The following is a 21,540-nucleotide window of genomic DNA, read 5'->3' as shown; positions in this document are numbered from 1 at the left end:
TATTATATTGAAATGGAAACATTTCCTATTGCTCAATGGTTTGTTATTTATAGTGAAGTCCTGTTTGTAAAAGAATAATCTATTTCAATAGCATAAAAAATATAACCTGTTTTAATTGCACTGCACTCTGCTGGAAGCTGATGAACTGAAACTCCAGTCTTGAACAAACTAATTGAGTAAAACACAGTGTCAGTAAATAGACTGCACAGCCACTGTAACAACACCCTGGGCTAGTGCGCGGTCAATTACAGCCCCACCTGACCCGGAGCCACAACACCAATGAATTAAGCAATAATTCTTAGAAAAATATCTGAAGACTGGCTGCCCAGTCAACAGGTTTGTAACTTTAAACACAATTGCATACATACATACATACAGGGCCTTGGTGAGGCCGCACCTAGAATACTGTGTGCAGTTTTGGTCTCCTTAAGGATGTCCTTGCTCGAGAGGGAGTGCAGTGAAGGTTTACCAGACTGATTCCTGGGATGGTGGGACTGACGTACGAGTAGAGATTGAATCGGTTCGCATTGTATTCACTGAAGTTCGGAAGAATGAGAGGGGAACTCACAGAAACCTATAAAATTCTAACAGGACTGGACAGGGTAGATGCATGTTCCCGATGGTGGGTATGTCCAGAATCAACGGTCACAGTCTAAGGATACATGGTAGACCATTTAGGATACCGATGAGAAATTTCTTCACCCAGAGTGGTTGGCCTGTGGAATCTGTTACCACAGGAAGTAGTTGAGGTCGAAACATTGCATGTTTTCAAGAAGCAGTGCTTCAGAATAGCACATGGAGCGAAGGGGATCAAAGGATATGGGGGGAAAGTGGGATTAGGCTTCTGAGTTGGATGATTAGCCATGATCATAATAAATGGCGGAGCTGGCTCGAAGGGCCGAATGGCCGCCTCCTATTTTCTCTTTCTATGTTTCCTCTTCAGACTTTGCTTCCAGTTCAAGGTTTTTACTGTAGGTTCATTCAAGCCTCTGTTTTCTCAAGAATACAGCACTCACAGCCTTTCTGGAGAGGGAGAGAAAAGCAGGTCCTTGTCTTCCTCTGTCTAGGGCTTAACTGCTCTCTCAGGTCTCTGCGAATCCTCCCACTGGTTTATGATCCAATCACCACCTGTTACCGGTCAGAGTACAGCCTTTTTTTGCCAATTCTTTGGCCAATCCGTCAAACCGAGTCGCCCCCATCTCTCGGGTGCCGAAAGTCTGAATTTCCTGTTCAAACTAGCAATGTGTGTTCCCCTGCAACTTCTGAATTCCTCATTCTCTGCTGCTTGACTAAAAGATACATGCCCATTAATCACCCATGGTAATGGCAAAATAAAAGAATTGGGAAATAAGGGAGTAAACAGAAAGGACCCTTTCACTACAATGTAGAAATCATGAGCCACGTCTTCATACAATGGGCTGCCTTGCTGCTGTTACAAAACTAATAGCAGTCTTGTGTGTCCATGTTACTTTGGTATTACCAAGTTTTTCTATAATATTGACTTGTTTTTGGTTGCCATGACGCTGTTAAAGAAGCCCCGCTATTGGCATTAAATAATATATTGAGATCGAATTTTTAAAAAGCAGCTGATTTTGATCTTGAGTGACTGTTGAATTATTGTCGTTTGGCTGTTGGATAAAAAGTATATAAAATCAACAATTAGTTCTTTCCTTAGTAACGTGAAAACAAACATAAATGACAATTGGATTCCTTCCCACATAAAATATGTTGTCGGGTTTGTATTTAGGATGCATTTCTGGTCAACACTTAGTTTGGAACGGATGTTAGCTGGTTTAAAATGTTGTTGCTATTAATGAGCTAGCTTAGCATTGTGTTTATCATTGTTTCATTGCTATGTATGTAGCATTGCCAGGAATTTATTAAAATGCCTACTTCTATTAATTCTTTATTTCATTGCTGATTGGTAAACTGATGGTGATAAATTCAAGCCGTAGTCCATTTCCACTCTCATGATTTAACGCAACTTTATTCACAATTCCCTCATTCATCAAAGTATGACTCACTCACAGCTGAGCTCTAGGTTTTACCCTTAGTGAATGAGACTGGCCATGCTACAATCACTCAATGTGGATATTTTCTCTGGGCATTGAATCCCAGGGTCCCTTCTTCCTGCGATGGTTGTGCCCGGGGAACTTCCAGGTTATCGCTAAAGTTATGTTCCTCCCTTTATACTGGTGTGCTAACAGTGAGTCACCGATATACGGCCACAATTGGTCATTGTCCCATCCAGATCCCAACTTATTAGTGGGTTTATCCATGGTGACTCAATCCAGAACTATTGTCCTCTGAAACACCCTGATCTGACCAGCTAACAGCCTATTCTAGAGTCTGGCGGCTTCTTTTGTCTGTCCTTCGTCTTGTTGCAAAGTTGATCACCTGTTTGGTAATTTGTTCCATATTCATAGCATGGCCTTGTTCTTGTGTGTAAACGTGAGTGGGCAATCATAAAGTCCATATAGCGATGATTAGTTTATGTGTTGACTTGAGTCCTCTCGCAGACGGGCCTCCGGTGACACTTTCTGTGCCTGGCCTGGCCAATGTGCCTGTTTTCAGTACCACATTTCCCCCCCCCCCAGTGAACGCATGAGATCATTAGTTTGGGCAACCCTATTTCCCAGAGTGACTCTGAGATACATACTTTTCTCACCATATTCAAAGCTTATTCAATTACGTATTTAAAAACCAATCCCTATGTCTCATTACCGATGCCACATTTAATCAAACTTCCATTTGCCCTTTTCCATGTTTTAACATAATCACTGTAAAAGTTTGATATATGGTAATGAGAACAGCAATAATAACTAAATGCAACACAACCTATATCTAAGGGTGTATTTCCACTTGAGATTCCCAATTCCAAATATTGCCTCACCAACTTATTTCCTTTCATGTTTTGAGACTCATTCCCTAACCCCAGGTAATTTAAGTGATCGAAGAATCCCACCATCTGTTGTAGCTTCATTGACACTCTCGATCCATTTGTATTCTTTGTATGCCTTTCAGTTAGTTTATTTCTGAATTTACCTCTTTACCCCCAACATCCCGCGAACCCCCAAAACAACTCTGATGCCCCCTGATCTTTTTCCTCTCTTTCCCTCCCCTGCCCGTTTTACATTTCAATGTCCATTTCTAAAAGTGACCTCGTTATACCCCCACTAATGGAGTATTAAAAGACTGCTGGAGGGCAGCACGGTGGCGCAGTGGGTTAGCCCGGCTGCCTCACGGCGCCGAGACACGGGTTCGATCCCGGCTCTGGGTCAGTGTCCGTGTGGAGTTTGCACATTCTCCCCCGTGTTTGCGTGGGTTTCGCCCCCACAACCCAAAGATGTGCAGGCTAGGTGGATTGGCCACGTTAAATTGCCCCTTAATTGGAAAAAGTGAATTGGGCACTCTAAATTTTTTTAAAAAGACTGCTAGCCTGGGCAGCACGGTGGCCTAGTGGTTAGCACAACCGCCTCACGGCGCTGAGGTCCCAGGTTTGAATCCCGGCCCTGGGTCACTGTCTGTGTGGAGTTTGCACATTCTCCCCGTATCTGCGTGGGTTTCGCCCCCACAACCCAAAAATGTGCAGAGTAGGTGGATTGGCCAAGCTAAATTGCCCCTTAATTGGAAAAATAATTGGGTAATCTAAATTAAAAAAAAAAAAGACTGCTAGCCTGAGCTTACTGTAAGTAATGAAAGAACCAGAGTAGGGGAATAATTTAAGGGTGGCCCGGTGGCTAGCACTTCTGCCTGCGCCGACGACCCAGGTTGTCCAGAGAATGTGGAGGGTGCTATATAAATAGGTGTTTTATTCATTTATAAATGTATATAGAACATAGCGCAGAAGAAAGCCATTCGGCCCATCGAGTCTGCACCGACCCACTTAAGCCCTCACTTCCACCCTATCCACGTAACCCAATAACCCCTCCTAGTCTTTATGGTCACGAAGGGCAATTTATCATGGCCAATCCACCCAACCTGCATTTCTTTGGACAGTGGGAGGAAACCGGAGCACATGGAGGAAGCCCACCCAGACACGGGGAGAACGTGCAAACTCTGCACAGACAGTGACCCAGCAGGGAATAGAACCTGGGACCCTGGCGCTGTGAAGCCACAGTGCTATCCACTTGTGCTGCCCGGTATTTACATTTCCAAAACATAATACCACAGCTTTAAGAGGTTACAACAAGGAATATAATAATGGTAGCACAGTGGGTAACACTGTTGCTTCACAGCTCCAGGGTCTCCGGTTCGATTCCCGGTCACTGTCTGTGCGGAGTCTGTTCATTCTCCCTGTGTCTGTGTGGGTTTTCTCCGGGTGCTCGGGTTTCCTAGTACAAGTCCCGAAAGACGTGCTGTTTTAGGTAAATTGGATATTCTGAATTCTCCCTCTGTGTACCCGACCAGGCGCTGGCATATGGTGACTTGGGGCTTTCCATAGTAACTTAATTGCAGTGTTAATGTAAGTCTATTTGTGACAATAAGAGATTATTATTATTATTTATCTTTATTAGTGTTACAAGTCGGCTTACATTAGTTAACACTGCAATGTAGTTACTGTGAAAATACCCAGTCACCACATTCTGGCGCCTGTTTGGGTATACTGAGGGAGAATTCAGAATGTCCAATCCGTCTAACGTGCACATCTTTGGGACTTGTGGGAGGAAACCAGAGCACCCGGAGGAAACCCATGCAGACACAGGGAGAACAAGCAGACTCCCCGCAGACAGTAACCGGCAATTGAACCTGGGACCCTGGAGCTGTGAAGCAACAGTGCTAATCACTGTGCTACCGTGCCGCCCTGGCAACCAGCTTCTTGGCATTCGATCGCTATGATATCCAGTTCCATTCATTTTCTTGTCTAATTGTTGTAGTTCAGAGCAGATTTCAGTTCATTGGCATCAAATTATCTACTGCTGAACACTACTCCAATTGAAACCTTCATTTTTATGAACCTGGTTATAGGTTTTATGGTTTCCTGGGCTTAGGACAGAAATAGCATTTCCCCCCCCCCCCCCCCCCCCCCCCCCAACCCCTGAAAAGTTGAAAATCATGATCGCCCGCCGAAGAATTGTGCTCGGTTGGCGATGAGCACCACCTAAAGCTGCAGACTGGCTGTCCAACCTGTCGGAAGTTTTCCAACTGGAGAAAATCAAATTTGCCATCCATGAAAATATGGATAGTGATTCTCGTTGTTAGTGTTTTGTTTTTCTCACTCTTTGTTCTATCTCTCCTTTGTAATTTTAACTCTGCCTTGGTAACCTTTGTTTGATATTATGCACGGCTATGGCACTTAAGTTAACGTACAAACAGAAATTTGTAACATAAAAGTGCAAATCTATTTTAAAAATAAAATTAAATCACTGAGTTAACTCCTTATTTTGTGGTTCATCTTATTCTAACGTTTTATTTGTGTCATTCTCCAGTAACCGGGTATTCACAGAGGGGACCTGCAAACTCCTGAACCTGGTCATCTCGGACCTTGTAGATGAAGATTTTGTGATGAACAAGAGGAAGCAGGCAGCGTCGGCATTGCTATTTGGAATGGTTGCCCTGGTGACCAAACCTGGACAGACATTTGCCCCATTAATCGGGACATGGCTTCTGTATGTTTACACAGGTAGCTGATTGAGTCACTTATTTGATCTGGAGGACTGTTCAATGGTGTTACAGCTTCTGTCTGCTCCATTTCCCTTTACCACTGCTCTTTTATTCCTTTCACATAGAATGTGCTACAGTTAAAAGCTGTTCAGTGCAACTGGTCCGTGTCAGTGTTCATGTTCCCACCAGACTGCATCTAATCCTATCAACATATCCTTTGATTCCCTTCTCCCTCAAATGTTTATCTCGCTTTTGCTTAAATGCCTATATGTTGCTCACCCAGCTGTTTCTTTTGTTAGTGAGTTCCACATTCTACTGAATATCCATTCTCTGAGTAAAATGAGGTTTCTCCTGAATTGCGTATTGGATTTATTGGTGACTTGCCCTGTATTTATAGCCCAGGCTTGGGCTACGTACGAGCTCTTTTTTTTGTCAGTGGATCATAGATGTAAAATTTACTCCATTATGAAACAAATACGTTTTAAGAATGTGATGGCGTATTCTGCCCAGACACTGCACCATTCTCTTCCCCCACCTCCCCTCTCGCCAAGAATTGAGTTGCACAGTTCACAAATTAACAGCATCAACTTTGGTTAAGTGGTAGCACACTCATCTCAATCAAATGATAACTGGATTGGTCCCAAGCCAGAGACTGGAGCATATTGTCTCGGATGAAACATGGTGCAGTTCTGAGAGAGTGCTGCATTTTGGAGATTGTCCTTCAGATGGGATATTTGAACTGAGGCCTTGTCTGCTTCTCTGTGGGCATTAAGGATCTCGGGCCCGACAAGCCGGGGGGGGGCAGGTTTTTTGGCCGAGCGCGTATCCCTGAAATGTTGTTTGGCAAGATTGGAGGTGAAATTGACTGGATCAGATTGACTGCCTGTTTCACACCTGCCCAAATACGTTCCTCGTTGAAATCATCAGAAAGTGAAATTGGGGAATATAAACTGACTGCTAATCAGGTTCTGTCGGTTTCCCACCAGAGTTACTGTCTCTTGTGTCACGTTTTTGTATTTGATTTTGGTTTTCTCACGTGATTTTCTAATGTTTGCTTTTCAGGGTATGACATTTTTCAACACGATGTTCTCCGTGATATCGTGAACACAAAGCCAGTGGTGGGGCCAAACGTGGCCTGGGTGATGGCAGTCCGCCAAGGTTGCTTCTACCTGTTGGTCTTCATCCCCATCACCTGTGCCGTGCTGCAGCTGCTAGCCTGGTCTCAATTTAACCTCCATGGTAAAAAACTCCAGACGATAAAATCATTGAGGCAGAGCACGCATCAGGAAGGCCGAATGGACATTAAAGCTGTTTAGGTCACCACCCTGAATGTGCAGGAGCCAACAAGATCCGCCATGTTTAGTATATGGAACATTACTTTCTAAAACAGCTCAGGATATGGAAGCCTCCACCTTCAGTGGACCAATATTTGTTTTTAGATGGTTTCAGTGTGAATTTGGAGACCTCGCTGATGTAGCAATTTCAAGTGTTTTAAGACTATTGGTTAATAAGACCCTTGTGCCTGATACATTTTTTACTTCACTTTTTAATGTTTACTGGAGGGGACCACAAATTATACTTTGAAGTCTAAGATACATTTCAAGAACTGTTTGATAGGTTGAATGCACAAGGGCTTAAGAATTGCAGAGTCTGTTAACCCTCATCATGTTGTAAAATTCAGCAGAATGTAATTCCACCATCAATTCATCATTCTTGGAGCCGTGCATATGTATTTTTAAAATTTGGATTGAGCTAAAGATTGATGTTGTCATGTTGGTTTTTATTCCCCACTGAGCATTAATGCTGACCACCTTCCAATATATCAACACACTGCCGTTGTGTACACAATGGTAGTAGGAAATAATGGGTTTGTAATGGCCGTTCACCCCTTGGAGCTGCGTTCAAATTCCACTCCAGTAAAATGAGTTTTGGCCAACTTCCAAGTAGGCTTAAATTTCAAGTACCAAACGTCTCTTAATTTCGGATTAAATCGTAAGTCGCATGGATGCTACAGGATGGCTGGTTTAGGAAACCAGAAGTTGCCACAATAGTACAAGAAGATGGCCTCTTGCAAAGCTGGTAGTTGAGGCACATTGGGGCAAAGAGGGAGCTTTATCTTGAACCTGACCATGCTGTACCTAACCTGGCAGCAAGTGTTTACTGCTGATACTTTGTATATATAATAGGAAATTTTCCATTCTGTAGCATTAATAAAACTCAGCTGCATGAGAAGCAGAATTCATTTGAGGAAAAATAATACTGTAGCATTGAGACTGGTTCTGGCAAGGTTTGTACGTTAAGGAATGGAGCAGGTCCTGGTAATGAGGGATCTCTTGTGTAGTCAGCATCACTACACAAAATTGCCCAAATTTTGCCACCAATTTCTTCATCCCTGACTGAACACTCATTGCATGAATCAACCGTAGTCCAAGAAATTCTGATTTTCCCAGTTTTATGCCTGCAGAAATTGGCAGCTTATGCTTTGTGTGGTCTTAATGAAAGTTGAGGGAGGTTTATAGACATCATACTTGAACATGTTAATTTATCAAGGGATCACAAATCATCTGGAAACCTAATTAGTGTTTAATATTAACATGCAAACTGAAAGGAAGTCATGTCTGGTTTATTTTATACGGAAGTCTCAGTACTGGAGACATTGCACTTATAATTTGTGGATTGTAAACCAAGCTCAATTGTCCAGCTTTTATTGTAAATTTTGCTTTAAATTATATGTTTAATTTCTTATCTAAAGCTTTGAATAACTAAAGCAGCACAGACTAGCATAGGTTATTTTAAAATTAATACTTGTAAGCATTCTTGGATATATTTATTTTCCAGAAGTTTCCCCTCTTATTATTAACCCTCTCTCTTGCCTCCCCCCTGAGATTGTATTGCAGGAGACAGAGCAGAGAAAGTATCAAGCTATGATGCTTCAATCATATACATGGGGCAGGCTTCACAGGTCAACTTGTCTTCTATCGATCACTTTTTGTTTGTAACTCATTTTAATAGTTTTCACATTGTAGAATTCCATCTCTTTTGCCAGTTTTGTGCGTTTGGGGGGGTGGGGGGGAGCGGCGCGCCTCTGTCAATGTCCCCCTAGCCGCGCGCGAATGATTCCCGCGCATCAGCGGTGCTGGTCCCACTTTCCTCAAACGGCCATTCTTCGCCCCTGAGCCGAATGTGATTTTGCTGCAGGGCTGCGGAGACTCCAGCCCCATGTCTTTGGGGGTTCTAACCTACCACGCTCCAGGTTCACATCTATTCTCCAATGCAGCAGCTGACATGTGGCCAGTCTTCCATCACACACGTGATGCAAGCTGCTGGAGGATGGGGGTGATCATTGTTGACTTTCATTTGAGTCCACCTTTACATGACTAGCCTTAGGTATCAGCTGGTTGGCTAAAGGTGTCCCGGCGATTGGTCCTCAAACTGAATCTGAAGCGAAGGAGTCATATTCAGGTCCTCGTGGATTTCCATAGCACCTGTCGGGTAAAAGGAGCCTCTAATTTTAACCTGATTAGAAGAATCTTACTGTGGATTTTAAAAAATTAATGAAAGGGATGTGGGCATCACTGGCAGGTCCTGTTTGTTGCCCATCCCAAATTGCGCTTGAAATGAATGGCTTGCTCGGTCATTTCAGAGGGCAGTTAAGAGTCAACCAAATAGCCGTGGTTCTGGAGTCATATAACAATAATAGTCTACATTATTGTCTCAAGTAGGCGTACAAATGCCATGAAGTTACTGTGAAGGTAAGGCCAGCAGATTTCCTTCCCTGAAGAACATACATAGAATCCCTATCGGGCAGGAGGCTGTTCGGCCCATCACGTCTGCACCGGCCCTCCGATAGAGCAATATACCTCGGCCCACCTTTGGACTGTGGGAGGAAACCCACGTAGAGAAGGGGAGAACGTGCAAACTCCACACGCACATCTAGAATTGAACCTGGGTCCCTGGCACTGAGCAGCAGTGCTGATTAGATTGGATTACAACAGAAATGTTGCTGTGTATACTGGCTCAAAGCGTTTGCTTTTAAAGCCACTGTGGATTGTGTAAAAGGAATCTAATGTATATCACTGCCATCTTTATTCCGAGAATATTATGTTTCAGTGTTCAGGAATTAAATGAAGGACTTCTGTGAAATTAGTCCTTGCTTTTAAGTTATAACAAGCCTGAATTTTCCATTACATATTAAATGTTCCTTGCAGTATTTTAAAGACCGTTGAAAGTCAGCAAGCAACAAAATAAAAAGTATTGTTTGTTCTAAAACATTTAAGTTTGCTTGGTATTTGGCAGGTGTCTACTTTATTTAGCACCTTTCACCAGAAATCTCTGCTTTGCCATGAAGTACTTTTTTAAAAATATATTTTTAATCTCCTTTTTCACATTTTCTCCCAAATTTACACCCAACAATGAACAATAATCAGTAATGAAATGTCAATCCCCATATCAATAATAGAAACATAGAATATAGAACGATACAGCGCAGTACAGGCCCTTCGGCCCTCGATGTTGCACCGACATGGAAAAAAAACTAAAGGCCATCTAACCTACACTATGCCCTTATCATCCATATGCTTATCCAATAAATTTTTAAATGCCCTCAATGTTGGCGAGTTCACTACTGTTGCAGGTAGGGCATTCCACGGCCTCACCACTCTTTGCGTAAAAAACCCACCTCTGACCTCTGTCCTATATCTATTACCCCTCAATTTAAGGCTATGTCCCCTCGTGCTAGCCACCTCCATCCGCGGGAGAAGGCTCTCGCTGTCCACCCTATCTAACCCTCTGATCCCATCCTCCCAACAAACCCCAGACATTGGCCCGCATGTTAACATAAACAAATAACAAAAAGTAATCGGGAATCACCCATATTCACCATTAACACACACAGTCCTGTGAAACTGGACCCGGGTCCGTGGGAGGCCATATTCCGGGTGTCGGACCAGCCAGGATTGGAAACGGGTGCGGAGGCAGATAATCGTAGCCTTCGCCTCGTTGATCGCCCGAAGGCTGATCCTTTTGGGATGGAGAGCAGCCTTTGTGCCCTGGCGTGATGGGGGGGGGACCTGTTGGAATTCTTGACTCTTGAGAAGGTTAAGTTTGAACTGAGGTGAAGGACGGAGGGGTTCTACAATTCATGGGCATTATTCACTATGCACTTTCAAGAACTGGATAACATCGAACATTAGTTGGGGCGTGTGGGTGAGAGGGTTGGGGGGAGGGAGGGGTGTTGTGCATATTAAGGGTGACTATGGGTAATCCCTGATTCCTTTTTATCATTTGTTTATGTAAACATATGGGCGAATGTTTGGGGGTTGGTGGGAGGATGGGATCGTTATTATGGGGATTAACGTGTGTTGCTGATTATTGTTGGTGGGTGTAAATTTGGGAGAAAATGTGAATAAGAATAAAAATATTTAAAAACAAAACACATACAGTCCTCTCCCCCCAACCCTCCCAGCACCAAACCCCCCCCCCCCCCAAATGTTCGATGTGATCCAATTCCTGAAAGTGCATAATGAATAACGTCCATGAATTGTAGATCCCCTCCGTCCTTCCTCAGTTCAAATTTGACCTTTTCAAGCGTCAAGAATTCCAGCAGGTCCCCCCACCACGCCAGGGCACAGGGTGGAGAGGTTGATCTCCACCTAATTAAGGTTTATGAACGTACAAATTAGGTGCAGTAGGCCACTCAACCCATCGAGCCTGTTACTGATCTTCCTGCTAGTGGGAAGCTGTTTCCTGTTTACACAAATCACTATCCACCTCCCTTTTGTGCTCCGGTCTTCCCACTTCACTGAAGCTCCTCAACCCTGTAATTATTCTAGTAAGTCATCTTTCCACCATTGCCAAGACTTTAGGTGAAGTGGGATGCCTAGAATTGAACACTACTCCATGTTTTTTAACTGTAACATTCCTTCCATTGTCATTGAAATATCTGCTTAGGTTAAGTGTTTAAATCTTGGGGTGCGACGTGAACACACAATATTATGGCTTGGAGGCAATCGTGCCAAACCCTTTCCCTGCCATCCCTTCCTTCCCAGTTTGAAGTAGGGGACTCGACTATAACAGTTGGATTGAGTGAACTTTGTTTCCTGATTGTCATGATATGTGGACACACACATAATGATATACAGACAAGCAGCTAATGGACAGAGAGAACAAGGCATGACCAATAAGCAGGCAGGACACTCAGGGGTAGAATCTGACTATAAAAGACAAGAGGCACTCACACTCCATCTCTTTCCACTGATGAACATCTAGAGAGTCAGTCAAGGGTGTTGTTACAATCTCACACCCCACCACGTGGCTAATAGCTAGCCTGGTTCAGCCAGACAGAGTAACCACACTTAAGTTAGCAGAGAATCGAACTCACAGAGAACTGTGTTAACTGTGCTATTAGTTCAATAAACCTGATTGAACTAACTTCAAGGTCTGGAGTATCTTTTTGATCTATGCTGCATCCGGTTGCAGCCAGTGTTATACCAGTGTACCTAACACGACACTGATCTGCCTCACCCAATAATGTATTGTGTGGAACTTAAGTTGTCACCCTTTCATTGTGTTCCTGGAAATGCAGATAACTGATATCAGACTAGGTCTACTGAATGTTGTGTACACATCCTGGAAAGTTTATGAACTAATCTGTAGGCAGGAAGTCATATTGTTAAAAATTGAACTGCAGTAAAATGAAGCAGCCAACACGACAAGACACGGTGAATTATACTTTCATGGGTCCAAATACAAAAACGTTCAGCCGTGGGCTGATAAGAGGCAAGTAACATTTGTGCCATACAAGTGCTAAGCAATGACCTCCAACAAAAGAAAATTCAGCCATCTATGGTTGACATTCAATGGCATGAACCCCTCCCATACTAGGGGTTTCTACTGACCTGAAATTGGACCTGCCAAGGCAGAAGTCAGGCACGGTAGCATTGTGGTTAGCACAATTGCTTCACAGCTCCAGGGTCCCAGGTTCCATTCCGGCTTGGGTCACTGTCTGTGCAGAGTCTGCACATCCTCCCCGTGTGTGCGTGGGTTTCCTCCGGGTGCTCCTGTTTCCTCCCACAGCCCAAAGATGTGCAGGTTAGGTGGATTGGCCATGATAAATTGCCCTTAGTGTCCAAAATTGCCCTTAGTGTTGGGTGGGGTTACTGGGTTATGGGGATACGGTGCAGGTGTTGACCTTGGGTAGGGTGCTCTTTCCAATAGCTGGTGTAGACTCAATGGGCCGAGTGGCCTCATTCTGCACTGTAAATTCTATGATAATCTATGATACTCTCCACTTGCCTGGATGAGTGCAGCTCCAACAACACAGAAACTCCACACCATTCAGGACAAAGCAGCCCGCTTGATCGGCATCCCCAATTGCCACCACCTGAAAGTTCCCCTCAAAGCCATTTTTAAAAAATTGTTCATGGGATATGGACGTTGCTCACCAGGCCAACATTTATTGCCCACCCTTGAGGGTATTCAAAAGTCAACCACATTGCTGTGGGCCTGGAGGCACATGTAGGCCATGCCAGGTAAGGATGGCAGATTTTCTTCCCTAAAGGACATTAGTGACCAGATGGGTTTTTACGACAATTGACAATGGTTTAATGGTCGTCATTCGACTTTTTATTGAATTCAAATTCCACCATCTGCCAGGTGAGATTTGAACCCAGGTCCCCAGACCATTACCCTGGGTCTCTGGATTACTAATTCAGCGATTAATACAACTACGCCACTGCCTCCTATAAACCTGACTAATTGCTAGGTCAAAATCCTGGAACTCTGTAACAGTACTGTGGGTGTACATACACCACATGGATTGCGGCAGTTCAAGAAGGTGACTCTCACCATCATCTTAAGGGCGCTAGGATTGGGCAACAAATGCTGGCTGAGTAAGTGATATCCACATCCTTTGAAACAATATGTTCTCCACTAAAATCTAAATCAAACTATTAAAAGATGGAAAGTTGTTAAAAAGCACAGTGTTGTGCTTGTAGAATGGTGGAATTACTCCCCAAATCCAATCTATGCCATATACAGATTATAGAATCACTATTATTCTCCTATAAATTGCAATATTATAGTTTTATTGGATGTCCACTGTCCATTTTGGCTTAATTTGGTACCTTTTACCGTACTCTTTTCAGTGGGACACTTGATCACCCATGTTACAATAATGGAAGCAATTGCAAGTGCTTTGAATAGCTTTATTTTAAGGTTTTCAAGTACAGTGGCATCACCTGGCAGCACAGTTCGCAATACTTCTGCATGGTAAAACATGGATGATAACGTAATAAAAGCTACAGTCAGAATGGACCTATTCATACTCTTCACCATCGTACAGGAGACCTAGATCTACAGCAGCCATGACAAGCTAATACCGGGGGGGGGGGGGGGGGGGGGGGGGGTCAGTCAATTTTGGTGACTTGCCAAGGCATATGTGCTAAGGTAAAAATTTCTTAAACAATTTCGTCTACCATTCAAATGAACTCTAAACAATAAAAAGGAGCCTGTCTTACTGTGTTGTCATAGTTATGCTGAGCAGAACACGATCAGTGGTACGACAGCAATTCCCTTCATTACAGCTGCATTAACAACTGCACTTCTTTAAAAAAAAACAATGACTGGCACTTTTAACATCACTGCTCGACTGTAGTGATACAACCGACGCTACAAACAGTTCTAAGGCTTAACGTCAGCTTTTCATTTTAAAATGAACACTTTTTGTTTCTTTCATGCTACACATTATGAGAGTTATTAAGAGGAAGGGTCTCCGCCATAGGTTTGAATTTTGTTCCTGATTCTAATCAACTCAAATTGCAATATCTTTCTCTTTTCTCCCACCACCACCCCATCCCCGCAGTGCCAATGGCTGGGAAATAAATATTTAAAACAACTGCAGCCCAAACCACTGTTTGCATTCCTTTTCTGGAAGCGAGGGTCAGCAAACCAGTGTTGTGCACAATGGGACCATGGGGTGGCGATCTGAATCAATTTGAATGACACCTGTTTGCGATTGGCCTTGCATTTACTTCTCGCCTATTATTAACGACACATTTTTATTTTTAATACGTTTCATTTCTTGCATGCTGCAACCAATGTTTAAGCTGGGATTTCGCCGGGATTTCGGACCTGTTTGTAGAGGCTTAGCTTAAAACATTTGAGGGAAGAATAAAGAAAAATAACTTAAAATTATCTTACATGCTGCACAGCTTTACCACAAGTCTTTTTTTTCTTTATGATGGGTTTTCCCGTTGTTTCTTTCTCTCCATTAACACCTGACTAAATATCACAAAATGCTTGCAGCCTGCAGGGGTAAGTAGTACCTCATCTAGTGGGCACACAAGCCAGTATATGTTAGTGTTACTAGACATGGACAAAAAGCATACAGAGCTCTGCTGATATATTTCTTTAAAAAAAATTCGGGAACATCAGGTCGTGCAATTTGTCTACACACAATAGGTTACAAATTCCTTACCAGTCTCAAAAGCAATAGAAACAAAAGCCTGTTAAAAATTACCATTCATACTGCACTTTTAACATCCACTCAATTGCCTCAGGAGCTTTCATTTCCTCTCACTGCTAACTCTGGCTTCTGATCAAAGGTTGAAAGAAATTACAGACAGTGGATGGAGCCAAATACACTTGGCATATTTTAGTGTATGCAGCTGGCTTCTACAACCAATATGTTAACAGCGAATGACAACACAATTGTGAGGGATGTTTGGGGGGGGGGGGTTGTTGCAGAAACAATGAAAATGACCAAAACCTCTTATTTTGATCGCATGTGTCCCAAAACCAGTCTTTGTTCCTCCTCTATGCTCTCATATTACACACATTCACCTTCTCACAGGCATACAGCATACCCAGACAAGCAAGGTTTACATCAGAGTGAGTTTGTGTATGGACCAACTCCGACCAGTGCTTTAGAATGTCTTCCTGTGGATTGCCCTGGCCCCATCTTCCTCGTACTCTTTCTTGGACACCCACATTTTCTTAAACGTGTCAAGTGATGCCAGAATAGAACCTCTGTGAAAATAATAAGATATTTAAAGAACATAAGACAACAAAGATATCCTTCTCTACTTACTAATTTACCCATTAGAATTATATATTTACATTAATTTTCAAAACAAATATGCAGGAATTCTTTGCAGTACAATTTTGTATCTCTATTGCACTCATTAATCCTCTCCTCAAAATCCATTCTTGACCCCATTACCCTTGAATACCACCACCCTATCTCCAACCTCCCTTTCCCACTTTGAATGTGTTGGCCTCCAAAATTCCTACCCGTCTTGGTTGCTGCTCCATGTTTAAATCCCTCCCAATCAGGATTCTGCCTCTATTACATCACTGAAATAGCATTTATCAAAGTCATCTGATGTTGTCTATGACCATGATAAACTCTCCTGCTTCTTTATCAGTCTGAAGTCTTTGACATGTCTACCCACACCATCCTCCTCCCCTACTGTCCAGCTGGGTGGGACTGCACTTGCTTCATTCGACTCTTCGCTATTCAGTTGTGGCCAAACGTTCATCTGCAATAGTTTCTCTTCCCATTCCTGCACCATTTCGTCTGACGGCCTCCAAGGATCTGTCCTCGACCCCATCTATTTTGATCTACATTATGTGAAAATGTCAGCTTCCCCATGTATGGTGAGCCTCCCATTTTCCACTCTCCAGAAACTTCTAAAGTCATCCAAAATTCTGCTGCCCGTATCCTAACTTACACCAAGTCCTGTTCACCCTTGTGCTCGCTGACCCATGTTGGCTCCTGTTCCAGCAGCAGCTTGATTTTAAAGCTCTCATCCTTGCTTTAAAATCCTTTCACAGACCCATTTTTGTAACCACCTTCAGCGCTACAACCCATTTTGGGTGGGGGGGGGGGGGGGGGGCAGACATCATGGTTCGGAGGACATGCCAGTTCACGGGGGTCATGAGGAAGTATCAGAAACATGGACAAGGTACAAATCACTGGAGCGATATCACCAACGCTGCCGCCGCAAAATCCAGCAAATCTTCTGGCAGGATAGGCGTACAGACATGAGCGTCCTCTCCCAGGTCAATATCCCCAGTATCGAGGTACTGGTCACGCTCGACTAGCTGCGATGGGTGGGCCTCATTATCCGCATGCCCAACACAAGACTCCCAAAACAAGTGCTCCGCTCCGAGCTCCGCAATGGCAAGCGATCACTAGGAGGGCAGAGGAAACGCTACCAGCCTCCCTAAATAAATGCAACATTCCCATCAACGCATGGGAATCGTCTGTCTTAGAACGCATAAACTGGAGAAGCATAAACTGGAGAAGCATCCACGAAGGCGCCAATCACCTTGAGCGTCACAGGGTGGAGCACGTGGAGGCCAAGCGTAAACAGCAGAAGAAGGGTGGAAAATCCAGAGCATCCCACCTCATCAAACACCAAACCTGTGGCAGGGTGTTCGGATCCAGGATTGGAATATTCACCCACCGCAGAACCCACCGTCCCGGGGTGGAAGCAAGTCATCCTCGACCCTGAGGGACTGCCCAAGAAGAAGATGGGAAAGCAGATGAACTGGTTCCAGCAGGTAAGCAATAAAGGCACTTGAACCATCCTTGCCCACCGGATCCTGCAGTCCCCACCTCCCTTCAGCTGCCAGGTTTCCCCAAGCTCCTGGAAACCCAGTCAGCCAGGGTAAAATTGAAAATGAGGATAAAATTTGAGGCACGTGTCCTCATTATAATACATAAATGACCTTCCGTCTCCTGGGAGTGAGCTGGTTGCAAGTTTCCTGTTCTGCCTCTGTTAAAATTAGAAGTAGGTTTGAGATTTCGGACATTTCTACATCCAACCTGATCGAAACCCACCTGTTCTGGGTTAAAATTATCCCCAATGTCTCTTCAAAAGCCGAGCCAGAGCGGTGGATGTTATATAGCTCAGTGTTTCCATAGCAATCAAACACCCCACTGATTTTTATATGAATGGCATTATAAAGTACTAGATGACAAGATGAGTTATGTTTTTAGAGGTTTGTTCTGTGATGTGTAGCAAGCAAACCAGAGCATGAAGACATGTTTGGAGAAGAAAGCTATTAAGAAGAAAGAAAATGGTTATTAGATGGGTTGAAGAATCGGCAGACTTCTCTCCCATTAATCAGCCATCAACTGCACCAACCATGGTAAGTACCAGAATGTTACCAAAGATGGAACGAACAGACTTCATTTCAGAAGGCAACATAGTGAACTCCTACCAACATTCACTCTAAAACAGTGCCCTCACCAGCAACACGACCAAACTATATTTTCCTGGGTTATCTCTCATATGAACACTTACCCTATCCATGTGGAGTATAGCCTCTCCTGAGGAGCAGAGATCTATAATGAAACAGGTACACAAAGGATAAACTATTACATTCTAGCTCAGACGTTTACATTTTATTTACAAGGTCTAGCTTTTCAGAAAATGTAATTTAAAATGTAATCTGCAACACATCTTTTAGGTACTCAAACATGTCTGTTTTCAATAATTTTCCGGAAACTATTCCAAAATACAAGTTTTAACATGGACTAGGAAAACTGCATCGGCACTTATGATTCTAGAGTCCTCGCGACATTAGATTTGACAATACCCTAGAAATTAAATATTTAAAACTTTTTTCTAAAAGAAAACTATACTCCTAATTGGTTGATATGTACAACAGTGAAAGTTCTATCTTTATTCTGAATCTAAAATGAGAACATCTTGGGTGTGCGGTTGAGTCCAAACTGTGTTTGCATGAGATGGGCATATTACAATGTAGTGCTTATTTTACTGAATTAATAAACCAGAGAATGCAGGGTCAAAATCCCCCTTCGGGGTTAAAGATTCAAACAGATTAGTGAAGGTCCAATCGAATGATGGGACAGACTTGAGAAGCCGAATTAGCCAAATACCTTAACTGACTGTAAATGTTTCTGTAGGTGTGTAATAATCTTTATTATTGTCACAAGTAGGCTTACTAACACTGCAATGCTTTTACCACGGGGTGGCACGGTAGCACAGTGGTTAGCGCAGTTGCTTCACAGTGCCAGGGTCGCAGGTTCGATCCCCGCTTGGATCACTGCCTGTGGGGAATCTGCCTGTTCTCGTGTCTGCGTGGGTTTCCTCCGGGTGCTCCGGTTTCCTCCCACAAGTCCCAAAAGATGTGCTAACTAGGTGAATTGGATATTCTGAATTCTTCCTCAGTGTACCCAAACAGGCGCCAGAGTGTGGTGACTGCGGGAATTTCACAGTACCTTCATTGCAGTGTTAATGTGACAATAATAAAGATTATTATGTGAAGAGAAAAAGATGATGAAGACAAATGTAGGTCCGTTACAGTCAGAAACAGAGGAATTTATAATGGGGGACAAAGAGATGGTTGCGCAACTAAATATGGTTCTGTCTTCACAAATGAGGACACAAATGAGAAACCAGAAATGTTGGGAAATGCAGGTTAGTGAGAGGGAAAAACTGAAGGTGATCAATATCAATAGAGAAATGGTGTTGGGGAAATTGATGGGATTGAAGGCTGATAGATTCCCAGGGCCTGATAATCTTCATCCCAGAGTACTTAAGGAAGTGACTCTAGAAATAGTGGATGCATTGGTAGTCATTTTCCAAGATTCTACAGACTCTGAAACCGTTCCCACAGATTGGAGGGTAGCTAATGTAACTCCACTATTTAAAAAGTAGAAGAAAACAGGAAATTATAGACCAGTCAGCCCGACGTTGGTAGTGGAAAAAATTCTAGAATCTATGATCAAAGGTTTTACAGCAGAGCACTTAGAAAACAGTGGCAGAGGGGCAGCACGGTGGTGTAGTCGGTTAGCCCTGCTGCCTAACGGCGCCGAGGTCCCAGGTTCAATCCCGGCTCTGGGTCACAGCCCGTGTGGAGTTTGCACATAGAACATAGAACAGTACATAGAACAGTACAGCACAGAACAGGCCCTTCGGCCCTCAATGTTGTGCCGAGCCATGATCACCCTACTCAACCCACGTATCCACCCTATACCCGTAACCCAACAACCCCCCCCTTAACCTTACTTTTATTAGGACACTAAGGGCAATATATCATGGCCAATCCACCTAACCCGCACATCTTTGGGCTGTGGGAGGAAACCGGAGCACCCGGAGGAAACCCACGCACACAGGGGGAGGACGTGCAGACTCCACACAGACAGTGACCCAGCCGGGAATCAAACCTGGGACCCTGGAGCTATGAAGCATTTATGCTAACCACCACGCTACCCTGCTGCCCACACATTCTCCCCGTGTTTGCGCGGGTTTCGCCCCCACAACCCAAAGATGTGCAGGCTAGGTGGATTGGCCAATCTAAATTCCCCTTCATTGGAAAAAAATAATTGGGTACTCTAAATTTAAAAAAAAGAAAGCAGTGGCAGGATCGGACAGAGTCAGAATGAATTTATGAAAGGGAAATCATGCTTGACAAATCTACTAGAATTCTTCGAGGATGTAACTGTTGTTGAGGGGGAGCCAGTGGATGTGGTTTATTTGGGCTTTCAGAAGGCTTTTAACAGAGTTCTACATAAGAGATTAGTGTGTAAAATTAAAGTGCATGAGCCCGGTGGTGGCGGCGACCCTAAGAATCTGGGGACAGTGGAGACGGCATAGGGGGGAAACAGGGGGCTCAATGGAGGCTCCACTGGGTGGCAACCATCGGTTCATCCCGAGGAACACGGATGGGGGATTTAGGGGGTGGCAAAGGGCGGGCATCAGCAAATTGAGGGACCTGTTTATTGGCGGGAGGTTTGCGGGCCTGGGGGAACTGGAAGATAAATTTGGCCTTCCCCAGGGGAACATGTTCAGATACCTGCAGGTAAAGGCATTTGCTAGGCGACAGGTAGAGGGATTCCCTTTGCTGCCCTCGCAGGGGACGATGGACAGAGTGCTTTCGGGGGTGTGGGTAGGAGAGGGGAAGGTGTCTGACATCTAAGGTAATGCAGGAGGTGGAGGAGTCGTCAGTGGAGGAGCTGAAGGCTAAATGGGAGGAGGAACTCGGGGAGCAGATAGAGGACAGGACTTGGGCGGAGGCCTTGGAGAGAGTCAACTCTTCCTCCTCATGTGCGAGGCTTAGTCTCATCCAATTTAAGGTGCTGCACCGGGCCCATATGTCCGGGACTAGGATGAGTAGGTTCTTCGGGGGTGAGGACAGGTGCACCAGATGTTCGGGGAGTCCTGCGAACCACGCCCATATGTTCTGGGCATGCCCAGCACTGGAAGAATTCTGGAAGGGGGTGGCGGGGACGGTGTCGAGGGTGGTTGGATCCAGGGTCAAACCAGGGTGGGGACTCTCGATTTTTGGGGTTGGGGTGGAGCCGGGAGTGCAGGAGGCGAAAGAGGCCGGTGTCCTGGCCTTTGCGTCCCTAGTAGCCCGTCGAAGGATTCTGTTACAATGGAAGGATGCAAGGCCCCCAAGTGTGGAGACCTGGATCAGTGACATGGCGGGATTTATAAAATTGGAAAAGGTCAAATTTTCCCTGAGAGGATCAATACAAGGGTTCTATAAACGATGGCAGCCTTTTTTGGACTTCCTGGCTCAGAGATAGGTAACTGGGTCAATAGCAGCAGCAACCCGGGGGGGGGGGGGGAAGATGTGAGGGGAAGCGAGGAGTGGGGGAGGGGAGGGGAAGAAGTGGGGGGGGAGAGAATAAAAAAAAAGAGGGCTGGAAAGATACAGAAACGGAAAGCTATTCTCCTATTCTATATGGGTCTCTTACTCAAACCAGGCATCAGTAGGTCTGTCTCACTTCCTACAAACCAAAGGTGTGGCTATGGGTACCCATATGGGTCCCAGTTTTGCCCGTCTCTTTATGGGGTATGTAGAACATTCCTTGTTCCAATCCTACTCCGGCCCCACAACTCTGTTTCCGTGCCACTTCATGTTCACAGCTGAATCTGGAAATTTTTCCTATTAATT

General features: G+C 44.3%; 2 protein-coding genes across 2 annotated transcripts in view; one reads left to right on the top strand and one right to left on the bottom strand.

The window, feature by feature from the left end:
- Positions 1 to 9,873, top strand: part of mfsd13a (major facilitator superfamily domain containing 13A) — a 56,396-nt gene extending 46,523 nt beyond the window's left edge. Inside the window, exons 8-9 of the mRNA XM_038821658.1 lie at positions 5,430 to 5,623; positions 6,667 to 9,873. Of these exons, the coding sequence (XP_038677586.1) occupies positions 5,430 to 5,623; positions 6,667 to 6,920 (448 nt within the window). The 3' untranslated portion in view covers positions 6,921 to 9,873. The remainder of the gene's footprint in view (positions 1 to 5,429; positions 5,624 to 6,666) is intronic.
- Positions 9,874 to 13,787: 3,914 nt separating this feature from the next.
- Positions 13,788 to 21,540, bottom strand: part of LOC119979441 (alpha-centractin) — a 66,815-nt gene continuing 59,062 nt past the window's right edge. Inside the window, exons 10-11 of the mRNA XM_038821669.1 lie at positions 17,916 to 17,956; positions 13,788 to 15,630 (exon numbers count right to left, since the gene is read on the bottom strand). Of these exons, the coding sequence (XP_038677597.1) occupies positions 15,528 to 15,630; positions 17,916 to 17,956 (144 nt within the window). The 3' untranslated portion in view covers positions 13,788 to 15,527. The remainder of the gene's footprint in view (positions 15,631 to 17,915; positions 17,957 to 21,540) is intronic.

The sequence above is a fragment of the Scyliorhinus canicula genome, chromosome 16, assembly GCF_902713615.1.
Source record: "Scyliorhinus canicula chromosome 16, sScyCan1.1, whole genome shotgun sequence".
Lineage (NCBI taxonomy): Eukaryota > Metazoa > Chordata > Chondrichthyes > Carcharhiniformes > Scyliorhinidae > Scyliorhinus > Scyliorhinus canicula.
The sequence above is the reverse complement of the archived record's forward strand: the minus strand, read 5'-3'. Positions and strand labels throughout refer to the sequence as shown.